Source organism: Oncorhynchus tshawytscha, linkage group LG01 (assembly GCF_018296145.1).
Source record: "Oncorhynchus tshawytscha isolate Ot180627B linkage group LG01, Otsh_v2.0, whole genome shotgun sequence".
Lineage (NCBI taxonomy): Eukaryota > Metazoa > Chordata > Actinopteri > Salmoniformes > Salmonidae > Oncorhynchus > Oncorhynchus tshawytscha.
In genome coordinates, this window is record NC_056429.1 from 50,314,715 (window position 1) to 50,337,520 (window position 22,806).

The window sequence follows — 22,806 nt, forward strand, 5'->3', positions numbered from 1 at the left end:
CATATTCTTTATCCCCTTACACTGTGTATGACAGTAGTTTTTTTGGAATTGTTAGTTAGATTACTTGCTCGTTATTACTGCATTGTCGGAACTAGAAGCACAAGCATTTCGCTACACTCGCATTAACATCTGCTAACCATGTGTATGTGACAAATAAAATTTGATTTGATTTGATTTGATTTGATTTGATTGTACTTCGTAACTATCTTGTGTTGTGTTTTTAAAGAAAGGAATGCCCAGCCAGCGATCCCAGTTGATTTTTGTTTATTCTGACGACAGACACAAGAAAGCACATTAGAGGTACAGGACAAGTGGCACAGCGGTCTAAGGCACTGCATCTCAGTGCTAGAAGCATCACTACAGACCCTGATTTGCCTCCAGGCTGTATCCCAACCAGCCATGATTGGGAGTCCCGTAGGGCGGCGCATAATTGGCCCAGTGTTGTCCGGGTTAGGGTTTGGCCGCCCTAGTTAAATAAAATAAAAACAGTACATTGATGGCTGTAGATTTGTGATTTGTCGTTTGCATAGAATTATCAGACTGAGCATTTTGTAGTCAAACATAACACTGACAAAAATACTACAAAATACAATAAATATACTGTATGTACCTAACGATTGACAGAAGGAAGCACATTAGATGTGCAGGACAACAGTATGTTGATGGCTGTAGATTCATCATTAGCCTGTTAGAATGGAAATAACTAACCAAGTTAGGCAGTGGGCTCCTGAGTGGCGCAGTGGTCTAAGGCACTGCATCTCAGTACAAGAGGTCTCACTACAGTACCTGATTCAAATCCAGGCTGTATCACATCTGGCTGTGATTGGAAGTACCATAGGGCAGCGCAAAATTGGCCCTGCGTTGTCCGGGTTTGGCTGGGGTAGGCTGTCATTGCAAATAAGAATTTGTTCTTAACTCACTGCTTACACAGTAGGAATATGGTGCGATATGGACAAAAGTTGGTTTCAGATGTTAATTTGATAGCGAGGGACACATTTCACATTATGTCTGGTAAGTACAGTTCCTAGAGATTATACATATGACGGGAAACCTTTTTTGGGGTGTTATAGTTTGTTTTTTTCCATCACAACCCACCAGAACGATGCACAACTCAGGGTGTCCAACCAATACACAGACTCCCGAATCGATGTTGTGTCCCAAAGCTAACAGGTACCGTACATGTAGCCTACTATATATACACACATCAAATATACATACTGAACTCGTACACATTGTAAATATGAAAGTAGAAAATAGTATTTCAGAACGTGACCTACCGCTTGCATAGAAATATCAGACTGGCAAAAATGGACGTTCGAGACCTCCCCCTATCTGCAAGCATTACCAATGGCATACCATATGCAAATTCAACCAACCAATAGGAATACATAAGCATTGAATACATGTAGTTGCAAGTGGAAACATAATCAACCCATTTCCAACGACATAAAATAGGGCTCTTTGCCTCATACTATATACAATACACTGTATATTTTTGTCCAAACCAAAACTACAACTGTGGAATCTGAAAGTCTGTTATAATAGAGTCATATGGATCATACTCATCATGCTCACAGATCTGCTTGTGTATAACCCATCATTCCATGCAGAGTAAGCATAGAAATCAACAATGATAGAATATAAATCCAATTCAAAGTTCAAATGAATCTGTCATAAAGACTCTGAAAGCTGTCGTGATCACTCTGTTTCCAAATATAAAACAGTAATGAGAATAATTACTAAGGACTATGCAAGATCCAATTAAGTAAAAGGCAAAAAAAATCATGCAATAACTTAATTGATTAATGTTATAATTGATTATAATGGTTTTGGTTTGCATTGTCAAAATACAGTATTGTTTCATCATACTGTGGAGTCCAGCTTGTTGTGTGCGGAAATAACCATTCATCAAAACAGTTTTAATTTCAGATGAAGTACAGTACTTATTTTTGGGTCCCCAAAAATGTTTGAGTGTAATTCAAAAGTAATGAACAATGATAATATTTTACTTTAATATGATTTGAGACAGCAATGCCACTGAACATTAAAAAAACACAAATAAGCTAAATCTCACTATGAAGCAACATACCAGTGATAAGGATAGGCCTACCTCAAACTGAGAGACAATTCAAGAACCATAACAATGTAAAGTGATCATTTCATACACATGAGAATGAGCATGACACAGACACAGTGATGTTTTTGGTTCCATGAGTGTTTTGGGTTCAAGTTACTGCATATTAGATTGAATTTGAGACCGAATTTGTTTTGCCCATGGAGCTAATTAATTAATTAATATTCATCCATTACAAGCAGTATAACCACATCATGAGGCAGTGTGTCCAGTAAGCACAGATACATGATTTCTGTAGACCAAATATGCAAAAATGCTATTGTGTTCTGGAACTGCTTTCTGTGGCCTCTCTCTGTGATGGCTTCGCAATTTAATAAGAAATTGAGTTAGTAAGGGGTAAGGGGATATTTACTATTTTAGCCAATTTCTTTGCTTGACGCACATAGATAAACTATATGCAGGTAGATTAACTTGTATCGTAATATAATAACCAATTATCCTCATAACGTAGCCCAATTAGCCTCAAAGATTACAAGAACCGAAATGCAATGTTCCATGTTCACAAGTCATCAATAAATCTAATATAACGTCTCCTTAGGGATTAGCTAGCCTCGCTGCAACTACAAATTCAGTTGAAGGATTCCTCTGGGAATGACTAGGACATTAGAAGGTAAACAGAGACATCATGCAGCAGAACATCTCTTGTGATGTCTTCATTATCATCAGGCCACTTACGTGAAATGTCCAGACACAGTATCACCACCGTGGCTTGTTGAAAAGCCAGTTTCAAAAATATACTGTCATGCTATTATGCTGTTTTGACATATAATAACCTTATGTTACAGTAACCTCCAGGTTAGTTCCTTCTGTGGAGTTTTTGCAGGCCAATGTGCCTCTGCTTCTGCTTGCTCTTTGGGGTCTAGGCCGGGTTACTGTATAAGCACTTTGTGACAACAGCTGACGTAAAATAGGGCTTTATTAATACATTTTATTGACTGAGTACGAAAAAAGTATGAAAATGTATTCACTCACTACTGTAAGTCGTTCTGGATAAGAGTGTCTGCTGAATGACTAAAATAAATAAAAATACAAATGTTTTTATTGATTATTGATTGTTTTATTGATTGTTTTATTGATATCTGCATAGTAGCCTCCACATTGTCTGTGTCAACATCATAAGCAATGACTGCTCTGCCTCCGCTTGGCATTTTCTCACAATTTACCACCTCTCAAGATTCATGCTTGCTTGGTCACAGCAACAGCAACTTCCTTATCGATGGGTCACTGATTTTGACAACCAGGCTATTAAATACCTGTTAATATGTAATATTAAGTGGTATGTTGTATTTTAAAATAACAGTCAGTTGATATTCTATGGGGCAATTATATTGCTAAATATTTACATGTCAAAATATATGTCAATGTGTTCCATACTATTGTTTAAAAAATACCTTACTTGCAGGCTTGCCTTGCATATTCAATCGAGTTGGCATGCTATCTATGTCATTTATGTAATCATAATTCCCCTGAACATAAAGAGAGGATCCATAATTTCATCAAACAAATACAAAATCTTGTTAGTCCAAAGGGTCAAAATGCCACTGCCAAAGATGTCGCAGCACTGAGCCACTCCTACACCCATCTCTACCCTGGCTTGTCAAAGAGAGGGTGAGAAAGAGGCTTAACACGAACCCAGCTTTAGTCTTTGTGGTGTTCATTGTTGTAAATGATTGGTTAAACACAGCACGCATCACCGACCAGAGGAAAATAACTTGTCAAGATCCATGTGAAAAAAAAGAGCACTAAATGCCCAGAGGACACAATTTCAATCAATGTCTTCTTGTCCTTCAACCAAAGCAAATTAGATTGTGCCCGTGCAATGGGTTGGAAATGTGACCCGTAACTCTCTGAAGGATCAGAGACAGTGCCAGAGCAGGAAAAGGTAGTTGTAGCAGTAGACTACCTTAAACATACATAGACACTGGGCTTGGTCTCTCATAATGTAGACATATGGCAATAAACCAATTAAGTATAATCCAATGAGTACCTCTGTCTTCAAGAGAGAAGCACATTTAAATCATTATGGTGTTTTTTGGGTGACCAATTGTATGACTTTACCCATGACAAAAACAGTTCACTTACACAATATTAATACAGTAAATATGATGAGGATGATCACATCTTAAAGCTGGAGTCTATAGAAAAACAAAGGCTGCGGTTCCGAAAGTAATACCATTTTTGAAACAAGCGCCATTCTCCATTCATCATTGAAAGTCGCCGGAGTAGCCTGTTCTCTGGGCAGCCGAACAAGTAGAGTGGAGACTGTGCTTAAAGTAGAAAATCCTGCACATGTGCAGAAGCTTCAGATTTTCTGCTATCGGGAAGAGACTTCCAGAGAATTCGGAAAAACACCGCCACCCCTTAAAAATGATCTATTCTCATAAACAATTCCTATGGCCAAACCAAAAATGTCAATAGAACATCACATTTAGGTCATCTCTAAATTGTGTGTTGCCGCCATGTGCAAATGTGATGAAATAACAGTGTTAACACTGAGATTGAGGACAGTGTATCAACTCCTATGACACATGCGACCTACTGCCTATGGGCAAAGTCGTTACTGACCCAAGAGTAGAGCACAGCTGAGCTTTCATCTCAAACTCGTTTGTTGATGTGGCGAACTGACATTGAATGTTTTGTGTTTTTCTCCTAGTGTACGTACAGTACTGTAGATTTTCACCAAAGAAAAATAGACATAAACCAAGCTATGACTGGAATAAAAAGAAAGAAATGGGGTAACACTCCAGCAAATAACTTCATGTTTTTCCAATTATACTAAAAGAAAACAGCAAGAGTGAAACATTTAGAACATTTATGTCTGCATAAGGAACCCAAGACACAAGCTTAACTAAATCATATAATGTAATAAGGGCCTAAATCAAATAGTGTCATGTATCAAATTAGATTTATTGGTCTGGTCCTTCTCAAAAGTGGTGGATGCTGATGAAAATACTGGTGCTAATGCAAGGAGGAGAGGCTGGTTAACCAGCTGCTAACAAAATGTCCTGTGGGAGGTGGAGGGGGCTGATCACTACCACTTGGGTTAGGGTTACAAGGGTCAGAGGTCATCCCAGGGCGACAAAAAGGGTAATACCTTCAGAACAGCAGATCCACAGATCGATGCTTTTCCACCTTAGTTGTCCATGCTGCTGTTGTGTTCATGTATTGCTTTCACATGTGCTCACATGTGACTGGATCCTGGACTTCCAGATGGTCAGACCACAGGCTGTGAGGATTGGCAACAAAACCTACCCCACACTGGCTCTTAACACAGGGCCCCCCCAGGGGTATGTCCTCAGCGCTCTGCTGTACTCCCTGTTTACCCACGACAGCGTGGCTTTGCACTACACCAGCTCCATCATCAAGTTGGAGCAACAACCTCTCCCGCAACGTCAGCAAAACAAATTAGTTGATTGTTGACTTCAGGAAGCAGACGAGGGAACATGCCTCGATCCACATCAATGGGACTTCAGTTGAGAGAGTCAGCAGTTTAAGTTCCTCTGGTCCACATCACCGAGGACTTGACATGGACCAACAACACCACCACTCTTTTCATGAGGGCGCAACAGTGTCTCTACTATCTAAGGCGGCTGAAGAAATTCGGCATGCCACCCAAGTTCCTCTCCAAATACTACCACTGCACCATCGAGAGCGTCCTGCCTGGTTGCATCATGGCCTGGTATGGGAATTGCACTGTCCACTAACGCAAGACCCTCCAGCGGGTGGTGAAGACGGCCCAGTACATCACTGGGACCGTGCTCCCACCCATCCAGGACATCTCTACTCAAAACGGTGCCTGAGGAAGGTCCGCAGCATCATCAAGGATCCCACACACCCCAGCCACGAGCTGTTGACTCCCTTGCCGTCAGGCAGATGGTGTTGTCCTGTGTGGCTCAGTTGGTAGAGCATGGCACTTGCAATGCTAGTGTTGTGGGTTTGAATCCCATGGGCAACAACTAGTACAAACACAATATTAAAATGTATGCACTCACTACTGTAAGCCACTCTGTATAAGAGCATCTGTAAATGACAAAAATGTTATGAGGTCTGATACCAACAGTGTCAGTTGTTAAGCTACTTTGCCATAACAAATACTTATTGACTCAACTACTTATTGACTTTTAATTCATTTGTAGAAATGTTGAAGAACATAATTCCACTTTGACATTATGTGGTATTGTGTGTAGGCCAGAGACAAACACATATAAATGTGATCCATTTTAAATTCAGGCTGTAACATAACAATATGTGGCAAAAGTCAAAGGGTGTGAAAACGTTCTGAAGGCACTGCATATATTCATGCTACACACACATCACAACCGCTGCTACCAGACTCTTATTCTGATTTCTAAATACTGCACAATTGCCCCCAATCCACCTTTCCCCAAAACATGTGTAAATATATATATATATATATTTCCCCAAAACATGTGTAAATATATATATATATATATATATATATATATATATATATATATATATATATATATATATATATAGAGAGAGAGAGAGAGAGAGAGAGAGAGAGAGAGAGAGAGAGAGAGAGAGAGAGAGAGAGAGAGAGAGAGAGAGAGACCGACCCATCCACCCACCCTTTGGTCATAACAGGCTACCTTCAGTTCCCAGAGAATTGTTGTCAAATTATCCTCCTGAGACACTTTACATAATTGTTTGGGGTGTAAGTAAAATATGTTATAAAAATACATATTGATATTTTATTGTAAGTGCAAAATTGTCCCCTGTAGTGGTCATTCGGACGTTAATAGGAAAACAATTACATTACAGTCAATGAGTACAGTAAGACATTTCTTGATAAGTTCTTATTTAATGTAAAAATTAAAAAAAGATTATTCACTTACTAGAAACCATATGAATATTAAACTCACAAAAATTATAATTAACAATTACACACACTTCTTTTCAAACTACCCTAAAATTTGCATCCATTTTTTTAATAACCAGGAAGATCTCAAAGGGACAACAGGATTTAATACACTGGCTTGCATGGCCTCAGAGATATGGACCACTAGAGAGGACAAAAATTAATATCTGGGTCTCAGGACGATATGGAAAGGGTTTGGCAATTCTCCAGATCACTTTACACTTCCTGGCTTTCATTAAAGATGAAGCTCCAACATTCTCAATTTTGCTGATCTTGGTAACTTGAACACATTTGAAATTATATCTGGGTATATCATATTTCCCATAGTATAGGAGCTGTTTGTTCAGGAAATACAGTACATTTTTAAATTGAGAAGAATAACATATTTAATAGGCTTTCTGGTAGCTAAGTGTACACAAGAGAGAGAACACAGTAATGCTAGCAAACATGGTGTCACACCCTGACCATAGAGAGCCCTTGGTTCTCTATGGTGTAGTAGGTCAGGGCGTGACTAGGGGGTGATATAGTATATCTATTTCTATGTTGGTGCTAATATGGTTCCCAATTAGAGGCAGCTGTTTATCGTTGCCTCTGATTGGGGATCATATTTAGGTAGCTATTTCCCCACTTGGGTTTTGTGGGATATTTATTGTTTGTTAGTGTGTTTGGGCACTTCGTCCTCACGGTCTTTGCTATTTTGTTTGTTAGTTTCACTTAAATAAATATGTGGTCCGCTCATTTCCAAGATCGTGACACAATGAGTCAGTTGATCTAATTTATATATTATATGACCACAACCATGTCAGAACTGGTCTGCCTGATAAATCAAATGGTGTTGATCTTTCGGCAACCTGTACATTGACTGCTTTCCTAACGCACATGGAAATATACATATGAACAAAGAGAGAAAAAAAAAAAATTCTGCCAGTGACTGGATAGAAATACTATTTTAACCTTCTTCAAACCACGTAACTTGTGTTAAAAAAATATTTATTTTGAACAGGCTTCTCCTGCACACCTCCTGTGGTACGTGTGTGCACAAACTCTCCAACCAGCCACCATTTCAACACACTGATAGCCATTACAGCAGCACTGATCGCCAGTTTCCTTTGTTTGATTTAATCAACTGAAAACATGCATGTAGATTGGTTTACTTGGGGCGGCCATATTGTCCAGGGTATCATTACAAAAATAAGAACATAACTGTTTAATGTCAAACTATTAAACTCTTCAATGGCTCTTGATTTAAAGCTGCAATATCTAACTTTTTGGGTGACCTGACCAAATTCACATAGAAATGTGAGTTATAGCTCTGTCATTCTCATTGGAAGTATGTCTAAGAAGCATTAGGTCCATTCTATGTCCACTATTTCTCTGCTTCCTGTTCCTAAGCTGAGTTTTTTTCGTCTTTTATTTTCGATTTTGCTTCAAACAGCTGAAAATACAATATTTTTGGTTATTGAAAAGATATTTCACAGTGGTTTCGAAGGTACAATGATTTTCTATACATTGCTTGTTTTGTCACAATCTAAAATTAGGCAAACTATCGGAAATGTAGTTAGCAGGAAATGGCAGAGTGATTTCTACATATTGCACCTTTAAAGCAGAGTCCCTGTACAGATGCATTGATCAAAAGAAGTTATATAAATATATTCATTTTCAATTAAAGCTATTATTGCTGTGGTTAGTTAATTGTTGAATTGTCTTTATTTCATTATGATCTGAAATAGTTGCTATCTGCATTTGAAAGATAACTTTCTACCTGTATAAAATGTCATCTAATTTACAAGTTGGATAAAGGCATATTTCAGGGGTTACATTACAAATAAATACAGTCAAACTCAGTCAAAAGACATTGTAGTTCCATCTCTCCACTGTTTGCCAAGTTACAGTCATGCTCTCTTAATTAAGGGCCTCAGCTCACCTTATTGTTGTGACCACCAGAGAGAGGCATATCCTAGCCATTGACCAACCATACATTTTAAAGAAAAACCCCATCATGAAAAAAATATATTTTGCTGCCCTGTATTCAGTTTGGGTTTTAGGCATAATTTGCTATTAGAATGGTGGGATTCAGTTGTTTAACTGGCTATGTTCTCTATTCGGAAAACAAACATGTACTGTTTACCCAGAGACGGGAGCACTTGCCGCACACCTGCGGTCAGACCGGCACCCGCCTTTGTTCTGACAACCTGGCAATGTCTAGAATCCAACCAATGCGCGCGTAGCATTGGATGGTGTTTTCAGCGCCTCTGTAATTAGGACTAGGGCCTACAAAATAACTGATAAATGACTCTCGAAATCTAGGTTAGGCCTACTCAACTGATAAACAAATCATTTCATAGGCCTAAAAAACGTGGGGACGTTGGTTCAAAACAATAGAGTCTATAGGGCCATTTCTGTTACAATCTGCACATTTTATGACACTCCAATCGGTCATATACGCCACTTATCGTTACTCCAGGCCCTCAAAACCATTTGGGCGTGGCTTATTGCGAGTTTACTTCACAGATATCCCCTGCGGACTGAAAATAACATCAAAGCAGAGTGGTAAATTACGTAAAGAGCGTTACTAGATGCCTACTGCTGCCACCATGAAAAATAACCAAACAACATTTACACAACTATGACAACTTAAGGTATTTAATTATCGTACTCAACTCTCCAAAGGGAGATATCGTAGCACATGTATTCATTTCTCTCAAAAGTAAATTAAATAGAGCTAAAACTGGTTATCCTGTCTCATATTGCTGATATCCCACCACCCCCTTCCATTTATGTGCTCTAAATTAGTAGAAATATATTTTTCATTCAATCAAAAGGCCTACTTCTACACAATGGTCTTCCTTTGAACTACCATTCCGTTAGAGACCTGGTCACACACTGCGATTTACAAAACCTTGAGCCATAGACTATGAATATAGTCTGGTTGGGGAGAGTGTTAGTACAGTTGAGCAGTGGGATTGTGAATGGGATTATACTATTATGATATATAGCTGTATGCATTATACTCACAGACACCATGTACCATCGCATGCATATCACGATCTAAAGGACAATGTATGTAATATTGTATGCCAGCAGCATTTCTATAGCATCTTATAACAATTTACTGTTATAAATAGGCTACTTACTGACTGAATTCCATTCAAATCCCCAAACTAACCAAATTGAATATTCGTTCTAGTCCATAAATATGCTATCTGAATTTGCTTTGAGTATTAAGTCATATGACCTCACAATTTTGTAATGTTTTAGGAACTAGCGTCCTGTATTTGAATTAGCAGAAAGAGATTTTGAATTTTGTGCACATTTAGTCGAATTGCCATTCGTCACATACATTTCAGTAGGACAAATATCATCTGGACCATTAACTCAAAAAGATGCCATGAGATTGATGCTGAGGAGAGGACAAACAATGATAGGCTACACCACACCTAGAACAGGTTTGTTTGCGTCCCTATAGTTAAACTTTCAGCCTCAAAGCGCGTTTACGCACGTTTACGCACGGTTATTCATAGAATACACCGCGACAATAACGTTTCGGTTGACTACGTACATTTCCATTTGATTTCATCTGGAAAAACAATAAATCCACCTATTCTGTAAAGTGAAACTCATTTTAGTAATAACAAAGGTGTAAACTACATGTTGCTACATGCTAACTAGGCTATGTTAATCATTCAGATATGGTTATTTAGATTTAAACTTTATTTCCAGAAAACCATGAAATGCGATAGAGGCTAATTGAGGTTGACCCTTACCTTCACACAACAGCAGGAGGACCAGAACGATGTTTCCCAGAGATAAACCACACGTTGGCCCCATAATCGCCAATCATAAGTGAAAGTTTCAGGATGAATAAGCAAAAATCACACGTAGAGACCTTATGGATAAACCAGATTAAAGAATCAGTTTTCCCGCACGCAGCTCCTCCAGGCAAACAATGAAGTCCTCACTCACTGACGGCGTCCCTGTCCCATTGATAGGCTGGTCTCTGCAGCTTTTGCTGCTTGCCGGCTGTAGCAGGGGGAGGTTCAAATCAAGGTAATATGCTGCGATGTATTTTCTTGTCCAGCCAGAGCAGCATAAACCAATACCATCTCCGGCATAGGCGAAATTGCCACCGGGGTGGGGGGATATGCCTCCTCCCCAATATTCAGAAAAGGTCGACTCCCCTCCACCCCATTTTTTTTTATTTTTAAAATATGAATATATATATATTATAAGTTATATAAATGTGATATGTGCAGTACCAGTCAAAAGTTTGAACACACCTACTCATTCAAGGGTTTTTCTTTGTTTTGACTATTTTCTACATTGTAGAATAATAGTGAAGAAATCAAAACTACGAAATAACACATAGGCTAATTGAGGTTGACCCTTACCTTCACACAACAGCAGGAGGACCAGAACGATGTTTCCCAGAGCGAAACCACACGTTGGCCCCATAATCGCCAATCATAAGTGAAAGTTTCAGGATGAATAAGCAAAAATTACAGTAGAGCCCCTCATGTAGTAACCCAAAAAGTTTTAAACATTATATTTTAGATTCTTCAAATTAGCCACCCTTTGCTTTGATGACAGCTTTGCACACAGTTGGCATTCTTTCAAACAGCTTCATGAGGTAGTCACCTGGAATGCATTTCAATTAACAAGTGTGCCTTGTTAAAAGTTAATTTGTGGGATTTCTTTCCTGCTTAATCCGTTTGAGCCAATCAGATGTGTTGTGACAAGGTAGAGGTGGTATACAGAAGATAGCCCTATTTGGGTAAGACCAAGTCCATATTATGGCAAGAACAGCTCAAATAAGCAAAGAGAAATGACAGTCCATCATTACTTTAAGACATGAAGGTCAGTCAATCCGGAACATTTCAAGAACTTTGAAAGTTTCTTCAAGTGCCGTTGCAAAAACCATCAAGCGCTATGATGAAACTGGCTCTCGTGAGGACCGCCACAGAGTTACCTCTGCTGCAGAGGATAAGATCATTAGAGTTACAATCCTCAGAAATTGCAGCTCAAATAAATGCTTCACAGAGTTCAAGTAACAGACAAATCTCAACATCAACTGTTCAGAGGAGACTGCGTGAATCAGGCCTCCATGGTCGTATTGCTGCAAAGAAACCACCACTAAAGGACACCATTAAGAAGAAGAGTTGCTTGGGCCAAGAAACACTAGCAATGGACATTAGACCGGTGGAAATCTGTCCTTTGGTCTGATGAGTCTAAATTTGAGATTTTTGGTTCCAACTGACTTGTCTTTGTGAGACGCAGAATAGGTGAATCTCTGCATGTGTGTTTCCCACTGTGAAGCATGGAAGAGGTGTGATGGTGTGAGGGTGCTTTCCTGGTGACACTGTCAGTGATATTTTTAGAACTCAAGGCACACTTAACCAGCATGGCTACCACAGCATTCTACAGCGATATGCCATCCCATCTGGTTTGCACTTAGTGGAAGTATCATTTGCTTTTCAACAGGACAACGACCCAACTCACCTCCAGGCTGTGTTAAGGGCTATTTGACCAAGAAGGAGAGTGATGGAGTGCTGCATCAGATGACCTGGCTTCCACAATCACCTGACCTCAACCCAACTGAGATGGTTTTGTATCTGGACTGCAGAGTGAAGGAAAAGCAGCCAACAAGTGCTCAGAATATATGGGAACTCCTTCAAGACTGTTGGAAAAGCATTCCTCATGAAGCTGGTTGAGAGAATGCCAAGAGTGTGCAAAGGGTGGCTACTTTCAAGAATCTAAAATCTAAAATCTATTTGTTTAGCACTTTTTGGTTACTACATGATTCCATATGTGTTATTTTATAGTTTTGATGTCTTCACTATTATTCTACAATGTAGAAAATAATAGTGAAGCAATGAAAACAATGAAGTCCTCACTCACTGACGGCGTCCCTGTCCCATTGATTGGCTGGTCTCTGCAAGACCAGCCTATCAATGGGACAGGGACGCCGTCAGTGAGCTATTATTCTACAATGTAGAAAATAGTCAAAATTAAGAAAAACCCTTGAATGAGTAGGTGTGTCCAAACTTTTGACTCTTACTGTATTTAAAATGTAAAATTAATTTATTCTTGCTATGTAACTACTGTAAAAAAGTAAAAAAGTGACATATAGTTTATTTTTATCCTCCGAAGAGGGGGTTGGTGGTTAGAACCCCCCCAAAATGTAAATAAATAAAATAAATGGCACTTCTGTAGCTAAATATCTTATTAATCCAGTCAGTTTTTAAGTGTTACATTACCCGGTAGGATGGTGCATTGATCGGTTATAAAGTTTAAAGCAATTTTTTTGCGTTTTGCCCAAAGTCGACCTTTGAAGTAACTGTCCAGTGTTTCCAGATTTCTGTGAAATATGCCCTATAATTAGTTACAATATGAGTGAAATAGTTTTCCTTCCAAATGTTTTGAATTAAGTATGTTTAAAAGCAGATTTTCTGTTTTGGAATGGTGTGGGCGTTACCCCAACAACAGAATGGTGTGGGTGTATAACGGTCATAAAAAATATGAATGCGAGTAGAACATTGATTGGCCAGCTCATCCTCCTCAGGAGGATGACATTAAAAACCGCATCTCAAACTTATATCTCAAACAGACCATTTAAACAATGCTTGCTATTTCCTCATAGAGGATGAAGTGTTTTTCTCTCCAATTTATGCTTTGGCCACAAATGCGGGTATTTGTGTATGAGTTACCAGAAGACAAACATTTAAAAGTTAGATTTTCACTGGACAGTTACTTAAAACTGCAACCTTTTCTCTCATCCTCATAGGAAAATGTGAAGAATAGCATGAGAGGAGCTATAAAACAGGAAATGTTTCTGCCTGCCCCATGGCAAAATGTGTAGAATTGTAGGAAATTAGCTTTAAAATGGCAACAATTTCTCTCAGACTTGTCACGTCTGCTCCTCCCCTCCGGCGTTCGACGTCGCTGGTTTACTAACCACTGGTCCTGGCAACCCTTCATTACGCACACCTGTGCCTCGTCATCAGGCACACCTGGACCTTATCACTTCCTTGATTACTCCCCGTATATATAGCACTCAGTTGTTATTTCCCATCAGGTGGTATTGTCTCTGTTTCCATGTTCAGATGCACGCCTTGGTTTTGTATCGTTACGTGTTTGTTTATATTAAACTCTCCACCTGCTTCCTGACTCCCTGCATCAACATTTCAAGAGTCATGACAAAATGAGTAGAATAACATAAAACTGCACTTTGTTCTCTCTGTCCCATGGCAGAATTTGTTGAAAAGATAAGTAGGTCTGTTGAAAATACTGTATTGCCATCATAAAATACCTTGAAACTTATATATCTGAGCATTTCAAACCATCTGTTCACCATAGATTGATAACCAGTCAGCTCTGTGAGTGTGCACACTTACTGAACTTCTGCCAACATGTGGATGGCAGGGTTTAGCTGGATGCTGTGCCAAGGCGCCTAGTCCTCCGTTGATGTATCCATTCCACTGGGGGCCCAATAAAAAAAGACTCCCATTTGTTTCAAGGATATTTTATATGAGGTGTGCTAGGCAGTGATGGTGATGATTACCTTGATTTAATCTATTAGGACATTTCCCCTGGTGGCGTTACAGAACAATTATAATTGTTTAAAACCAACAGGCATTTCTTACACAAAGCATTCAAGCCTGTGAATGGGAGCTGTGCTCTGTGTAGCTCAGGCCCTAACCAAGGGTTATAGTGAGAGCTGGCCCTTGTTACCCTAAGACTGGGGGGTGTTTCTGAATTTAAAAACTTTTTGTCTTAGTCTAGGATTACTCTCAGGCTGGCGGATTATCTTGTTTTAGGTTGGTTTCTGTGGAGTGATGCATTACTCTGCCCCAGGGCAGCACACCAGTCAATCACACAACAATCACTTCAATCAACGCCTGTACATGTCACGTTCTGACCTTTATTTCCTGTGTTTTGTATTTAGTTAGTATGGTCAGGGCGTGAGTTGGGTGGGCAGTCTATGTTTGATTTTCTATGATTTGGGGTTTTCTATGTTTCGGCCTAGTATGGTTCTCAATCAGAGGCAGGTGTCATTAGTTGTCTCTGATTGAGAATCATACTTAGGTAGCCTGGGTGTCACTGTGTGTTTGTGGGTGATTGTTCCTGTCTTTGTGTTTTGCACCAGATGGGACTGTTTTGAGTTTTCACATTTCTTGTTTTTGTTAGTTTGTTCATGTAAAGGGATTTATTAAAACATGAATCAAAACAACCACGCTGCGCTTTGGTCTGCCTCTCGTTCAGATGAAGAAAACCATTACAGTACAGCCAAACACCAGAGAGAGAGAGAAAGGCACAGAGACAAATGCACACACAGAGAGAATCACACATGCCCGCATGCCCAACCACACGCACACATGCCCACACACACTACAAGAAGTAATTTCTGCAAGACTTTCAAAAAAGCAACGCAACATGTTCAATATCACAGTAATTTAAATCACATTATTTGTGTATTGTTAATGTAGGCTCGGCATTCATTTATGTGCTCCTTGTCACCTGGAGCTGCATGGCAAATGATCCAGAAACACAAGGAAAGCACAAAGCATAATGCCCCAGGTCTAGTCAGCCATTCCTCCTCTGAGGGGACAAAATGTATCTGTTAAAGTATCTAGAGGACTGACTACTGACTGTGTGGTAGAATAATACTACAGAATCCATGTCTGGTATCTATCTGAAACTTGTCTCCTAAAGAAGACTCTGAAGCTATATGTATGTACGTATGGATGTATGTATGATCTCTGTGGTGACTTGTATCTCAGTACAGGGTGTACTCTAAATTACTCTATTCAAAGGGGTTTTATGTTCCTCTCAGAATTCCTGTCTTATTTACATTGGTCTTATCCCCTACTCAAGCCTTTAGATGCTGTGACACCCTGTGGAGATTGGGCCTGGTGGTCAGGTTTCTGTAAACTTGGTATCGTTTGATTGGTCAGTGGTGGTTGGTTTTGGGTTGAAGGAGTTACACCTTCAAATATTCTAAATGGAATTAAATGGTTTTGTTCTCTCTCTTATCCTGTATCCAGTCTATGGCTGTGGGAAGATGTTTGTGGAGGGGGTGCTGTCGAGGCTATGATCCATACCTAGAATTATGAAATGTTCATGTCAGTATTGCCTCGTGACTTAAGCTTTATGCCTTGAATGTGAATCCATTCATTAAATAATACTTGCTCTGATATTCACTCCTTATGACCATTCCTTGAGCTTAGTGAGCTAAACGCATAATACTTAATTGCACATGGTTTACATGGGGTCAGATAAACATTTGAACAGGCTAATTGACTAGTCTTATTACGAGTCACATGTATGTAATATGCATATAGATCAAATATTACCCACCACATGAACATAACAAATATACTTTGTGCTGCTCTCCAGTGCATTTAATAGTTTGAAGCAAGTGCTTCAAGTGGAAGGTGGAACATGCCCTAACATGTGGTCCTCTTAACAGTACATGTACCCAATGTTGAAAATACATCTTCTAGAGAGTCAAGTTATACCTTAGAATACAATACAATCTAATACCATCAGACCAGCCTCAATGGCCTGGTGCCGGAGAAGAAAGCAGACGTCCTCAGTGCCTTTTGTGTTTTTTGTGTTTTTTGGTTTGTTTGTTTGCGTAGTTTGTAACTTACTTTTTAAACTCATTTTGTACATAATGTTGCCGCTACCATCTCTTATGACTGAAAATAAGTTCTAGACATCAGAACTGCAATTTCTCACCACGGACTAGTAGAATCCTTTTTTCCTTTCACGACTCTGACGAGCCCGATGCGAAGGATATACTGCTTTCTCGGGAACTGGCCCTGATCCTCATGATCTGCTGATGATGAGGCGGAGAAAGAGGGACCGAAAGGCGGGCTGCCTTCTGAGAATTCGTAGGTAATCGAATAAACCCTAACTTCCCTCCATTCTGCTAGCAAACGTGCAATCTTTGGAGAATAAAGTCGATGAGCTACATGGAACATTACCAACGGGACATTAAAAACTGTAACATCTTATGCTTCACGGAGTCGTGGCTGAACGACGACACCATCAACATACAGCTGGCTGGTTATACGCAGGATAGAACAGCGGCGTCTGGTAAGACAAGGGGCGGCGGACTATGTATTTTTGTAAATAACAGCTGGTGCACGATATCTAAAGAGGTCTCGAGCTATTGCTCGACTGAGGTAGAATATCTCATGATAAGCTGTAGACCACACTATTTACCGAGAGAGTTTTCATCTGAGTAGCTGTTTACATACCACCACAGTCAGAGGCTGGAACTAAGACAGCATTGAATGAGCTGTATTCTGCCATAAGCGAACAAGAAAACGCTCACCCAGAGGCGGCACATCTAGTGGCCGGGGACTTTAATGCAGGGAAACTTACATCCGTTTTTATCAAATTTCTATCAGCATGTTACATGTGCAACCAGAGGAAAAATAACTCTGGACCACCTTTACTCCACACATAGAGACGCATATAAAGCTCTCCCTCTCCCTCCATTTGGCAAATCTGACCATAATTCTATACTCCTGATTCCTGCTTCCAAGTAAAAATTAAAGCAGGAAGCACCGGTGACTAGATAAATTTAAAAAATGGTCAGATGAAGCAGATGCTAAGCTACAGGACTGTTTTGCTAGCACAGACTGGAATAAGTTCCGTGATTCCTCCGATGGCATTGGGGAATACACCACATTGGTAATTGGCTTCATCAATAAGTGCATCGATGACGTCTTCCCTACAGTGACTATACGTACATACGCCAACCAGAAGCCATGGATTACAGGCAGCATCCTCACTGAGCTAAAGGCTTGAGCTGGCAAACCAGGCAAGGCAAACCATTACAGACTACAAAGGGATGCACAGCCGAGAGCTGCAAAGTGACACGAGCCTACCAGACAAGATAAACTACTTCTATGCACACTTCGAGGCAAATAACACTGAAACATGCATGAGAGCACCAGCTGTTCCGGAAAACTGTGTGATCACGCTCTCAGCAGCCAATGTGAGTAAGACCTTTAAACAGGTCAACATTCACAAGGCTGCAGGGCCAGATGGATTGCCAGGACGTGTACTGCGAGCATGCGCTGACCAACTGGCAAGTGTCTTTACTGACATTTTCAACCTTTTCCTGTCCGAGACTGTAATACCAACCTGTTTAAGCAGACCAACATAGCGCCTGTGCCCAAGAACACTAAGGTAACCTGCATAAATGACTACCGACCTGTAGCACTCACGTCAGTAGCCATGAAGTGCTTTGAAAGGCTGGTCATGGCTCACATCAACACCATTATCCCAGAAACCCTAGACCCACTCCAATTTGCATACCACCCCAAAAGATCCACAGATGATGCAATCTCTATTGCACTCCACACTGCCCTTTCCCACCTGGACAAAAGGAACACCTATGTGAGAATGCTATTCCTTGACTACAGCTCAGCGTTCAACACCATAGTGCCCTCAAAGCTCATCAATAAGCTAAGGACCCTGGGACTAAACACCTCCCTCTGCAACTATATCCTGGACTTCCTGATGGGTGCCCCCAGGTGGTAATGGTAGGTAACAACACATCCGCCACGCTGATCCTCAACACAGGGGCCCCTTAGGGGTGCGTGCTCAGTCCCCTCCTGTACTCCCTGTTCACTCATGACTGCATGGCTAGGCACGACTCCAACACCATCATTACATTTGCTGATGACACAAAAGTGGTATGCCTGGAAAAATGGTCTGGGGCTGCTTTTCATGGAAGGGAAATCTTAATGCTACAGCATACAATGGAAATCTAGATCTAGAAATTTGTGCTTCCAACTTTGCTGACAATGCCCCTGTGCATAAAGAGAGGTCCATACGGAAATGGTTTGTTGAGATCGGTGTGGAAGAACTTGACTTGCCTGCACAGAGCCCTGACCTCAACCCCATCGAACACCTTTCGGATGAATTGGAACATCGACTACGACCCAGGCATAATTGCCCAACGTCAGTGCTCGACCTCACTAATGCTCTTGTGGCTGAATGGAAGCAAGTCCCCGCAACAATTTAGTGGAAAGCCTTCCCAGACGAGTGGAGGCTGTTATAGTAGCAAAGGGGGGTCCAACTCCATATTAATGCCCATGATTTTGCAATGAGATGTTCGATGAGCAGGTGTCCACTTACTTTTGGTCATGTAGTGTATCATTAATAGAAATGTAATATTGCCTTGGCATACACCTGTAGAAATGTGATTTTGACCCACTGAAAAACCCAAACCTGCCATCTTTACAGTCAGTAGAATAATAGTGAAGACATCAAAACTATGAAATAACACATGTCGTAAACAAAATACAAATATATTTTATATTTAAGATTCTTCAAAGTAGCCACCCTTTGCCTTGATGACAGCTTTGCACACTCTTGTCATTCTCTCAACTATCTTCATGAGGTAGTGACCTGGAATGCATTTGAATTAACATGTGTGCCTTGTTAAAAGTTCATTTGTGGAATTTGCTTCCTTCTTATTAATGCGTTTGAGCCAATCAGTTGTGTTGTGACAAGGTAAGGGCGGTATACAGAAGATAGTCCTATTTGGTAAGAACAGGACAGAGAAGAGCTTGGCCTGTGCTTAGTGGGAGCTGCTATCATGTTGGGGTGGGTGGGCCAAGAAACCAGAGGTGGCAGAACAGAGTGCTTGGGTTGGGGTGTAGGGTTTTATAGCTGGAAAGTAGGGAGGGACAGTTCCTCTTACTGCTCTGTAGACAAGCACCATGGTCTTGTAGTGGATGAAAGCTTCAACTGGAAGCCAATGGAGTGTGCGGAGGAGAGAGGTTTATGCAACAAGCTTTTTAGCTGCAGGCCTATGTGTTTTTTAATGAACTGACTAGCTCACTCAGTTCAGGGAATAAAGTCCATGTCTTATGTTTCATGTCGGTTGGTTCAGAGTGCCTGTTTGTTGAACCAGAGATGTGTCTGGGATGTGTTTTGGGATTTCTCTGACAGTGTGTTTCTGTTAACTTTCCCATGCAATGTGTCACCCACCCTAACATTGCAGTAACCTCTGGTTTTCAGCCAGACAACTGTTCACCATCCCTGTCCATATTGCCTGTACCGCAAATACTACTTTAAATACATCTAAACAATGTTCTGTAAAAAAATAAAATAATAATAATTCAAAGAAAGAAAGGGTAATATTACTATATCAGGGGACAATTATATAGAAGCGAATGTGGCTCATTGCCATTAGAACATATTAACAAAGCTAAAGTTACCATATGTCAGACTATAGGTATCCAGAGACATATGGTCGATGTGAATCAATATGGAAACAAGGAACTGCGCCATCGATCTCATGACATGTGGAACCACAACGTTATCCGAGGTTTTACTTTCTGGAGAGTTAGTATAGCATCAGATCAGTTTCATAGAAAGGCATGTGCCTTAGGAGATGTTGGCATTTGTACAATACTGTATAAGTACACTACCATTCAAAAGTTTGGGTTCACTTAGAAATGTCATTGTTTTTGAAAGAAAAACACATTTTGTCCATTAAAATAACATCAAATTGATCAGAAATACAGTGTAGACATTGTTAATGTTGTAAATAACGATTGTAGCTGGAAACAGCAGATTTTATATGGAATATCTACATAGGCCCATTATAAGCAACCATCAGTGTTCCAATGGAACGTTGTGTTAGCTAATCCAAGTTTATCATTAAAAAAGGATAATTGATCATTAGAAAACCCTTCTGCAATTATGTTAGCACAGCTGAAAACTGTTGTACTGATTAAAGAAGCAATAAAACTGGCCTTCTTTAGACTGGTTGAGTATCTGGAGCATCATAATTTGTGGGTTCGATTACAGGCTCAAAATGGTCAGAAACAAAGACCTTTCTTCTGAAACTCGTCACTATATTCTTGTCATGAGAAATGAAGGCTATTCCATGTGAGAAATTGCCAAGAAATTGATGATCTCGTACAACGCTGTGTACTACTCCCTTCACAGAACAGCGCAAACTGGCTCTAACCAGAATAGAAAGAGTAGTGGGAGGCCCCGGTTCACAACTGAGCAAGAGGACAAGTACATTAGAGTGTCTAGTTTGACAAACAGATGCCTCACAAGTCCTCAATTGGCAGCTTCATTAAATAGTACCCGCAAAACACCAGTCTCAATGTCAGCAGTGAAGAGGTGACTCTGGGATGCTGGCTTTCTAGGCAGAGTTGCAAAGAAAAAGCCATACCAATAAAAATAAAAGATTAAAATGGGCAAAAGAATACAGACACTGGACAGAGGAACTCTGCCTAGATGGCCACTATCCCGGAGTCGCCTTTTCACTGTTGACGTTGAGACTGGTGTTTTGCGAGTACTACATTTCTACAGCTAGGCACCACCCACTGGGCAAAAACTGGTTGAATCAACATTGTTTTCATGTCATTTCAACAAATTAATTTAATGTGATGACGTTGAATCAGTGTGGAAAACTGATTGGATTTTGAAAAAGTCATACATTGAATTTTTTTCAGCCTAAATCAAATGATATGGTGAAATGTTTTGTCTATTTCACATTGAATTCACGTTAGATGACAACTCAACAAAATGTAAATCAAAACTAGACGTTGAACTGACTTCTGTGCCCAGTGGGTAGGTAGTGTACTTTACACAGAAATTACAGTGTTGTCCTTCGTTCAAGAAGGCAGGATGCTTCTCCTGGGATTTGAACCAACCACAAATGACCAAAACCACTACACCATGTTACACCATATCGTTACTGCTATTTAAGAACTTAGAGATGGAAAATATTGCATTATTTCATTACAAGAAGATAATATGCTTCAAACACTGAAATATGAAAATGACAGAATGAAAATTAACAGCTATTCAAGATGCAAATGATTACATTACGTATATTAAATAATTGTAGTACTTTTTCATGTTAATTTACAGAAACATACATCGTGAAATAATTGTTTTAGTGTGCAATTACCCAGAGATGATTGAGAATGGTCCTCCCAGGAAGGGAGATGAAATCTTATCATGACAGATTCCCTTTAGTATCTCAGTAATACAGAGATGGAACATAGGAATTCCACAAGACAACATCAATCAATCATTCAAATTCTATTTAGCTAACCGACCCTTACAATACAGTTATTGCATTGCTGAGTGCTTGGAACAATGTAGGCCTAGTTCTAAAAGCTTAATTCTTGCTTGTGCTGGGCCAACTGATATAACTCCACAAACAACTTTGCAGAAATGTATTGAAATACGAATTTAAATTAGTTTTATTTCTGGGACATTTTGAGCAGCTTTGATATCAGTGGGAAAATTGAGTGGATGTGTTATTGCCCAGATTTTGCATTAATATGAGTGGCAAGAGGTGTTGGTCATAATGACACTCCTTAGTGAGCTGTCAATCTTGACCCCCATTAAAGTGTTGTCACTTGGAGAGCAGATGGTACACACACTCCACCTAAGAGAGGTGGAGTGGCCATGGCAACAGACTCATAATAGCTACCCTGGTGTTGGGGAATCGCTGGCTCTAATTTGTTAAGTACCACCTCAGTATATTTGATTTAATCACTATATTCAGTGCCTAACACAACTGACACCAAATAAAACATCCCGGGGTGTCCATACAAGACAGTAAATCAAACATCTGCTTTCAATACAACTCCCGTTTTTGAGTAATTGAGCTGTAGCATAAGGCCAGATTTCATACCATTATCAAGAAGAGACTATTGCGTGGTTATACACATACTACATACAATATACCATTGAACACAATGTAATTCATTACACATATAAAATAATAATC

At 39.9% G+C, this 22,806-nt stretch overlaps 1 protein-coding gene across 2 annotated transcripts in view; it reads right to left on the minus strand.

Annotated features, from left to right (window-relative positions):
• The window catches only part of LOC112252648 (proto-oncogene tyrosine-protein kinase receptor Ret-like), a 28,881-nt gene extending 17,791 nt beyond the window's left edge, over nt 1-11,090 (minus strand). For both annotated transcript variants that reach the window (XM_042322739.1, XM_024424091.2), the window contains exon 1: nt 10,781-11,090. In XM_042322739.1, coding sequence (XP_042178673.1) covers nt 10,781-10,844 — 64 coding nt within the window. In that variant the 5' untranslated portion in view covers nt 10,845-11,090. The remainder of the gene's footprint in view (nt 1-10,780) is intronic.
• Between the last annotated feature and the right edge of the window lie 11,716 nt (nt 11,091-22,806).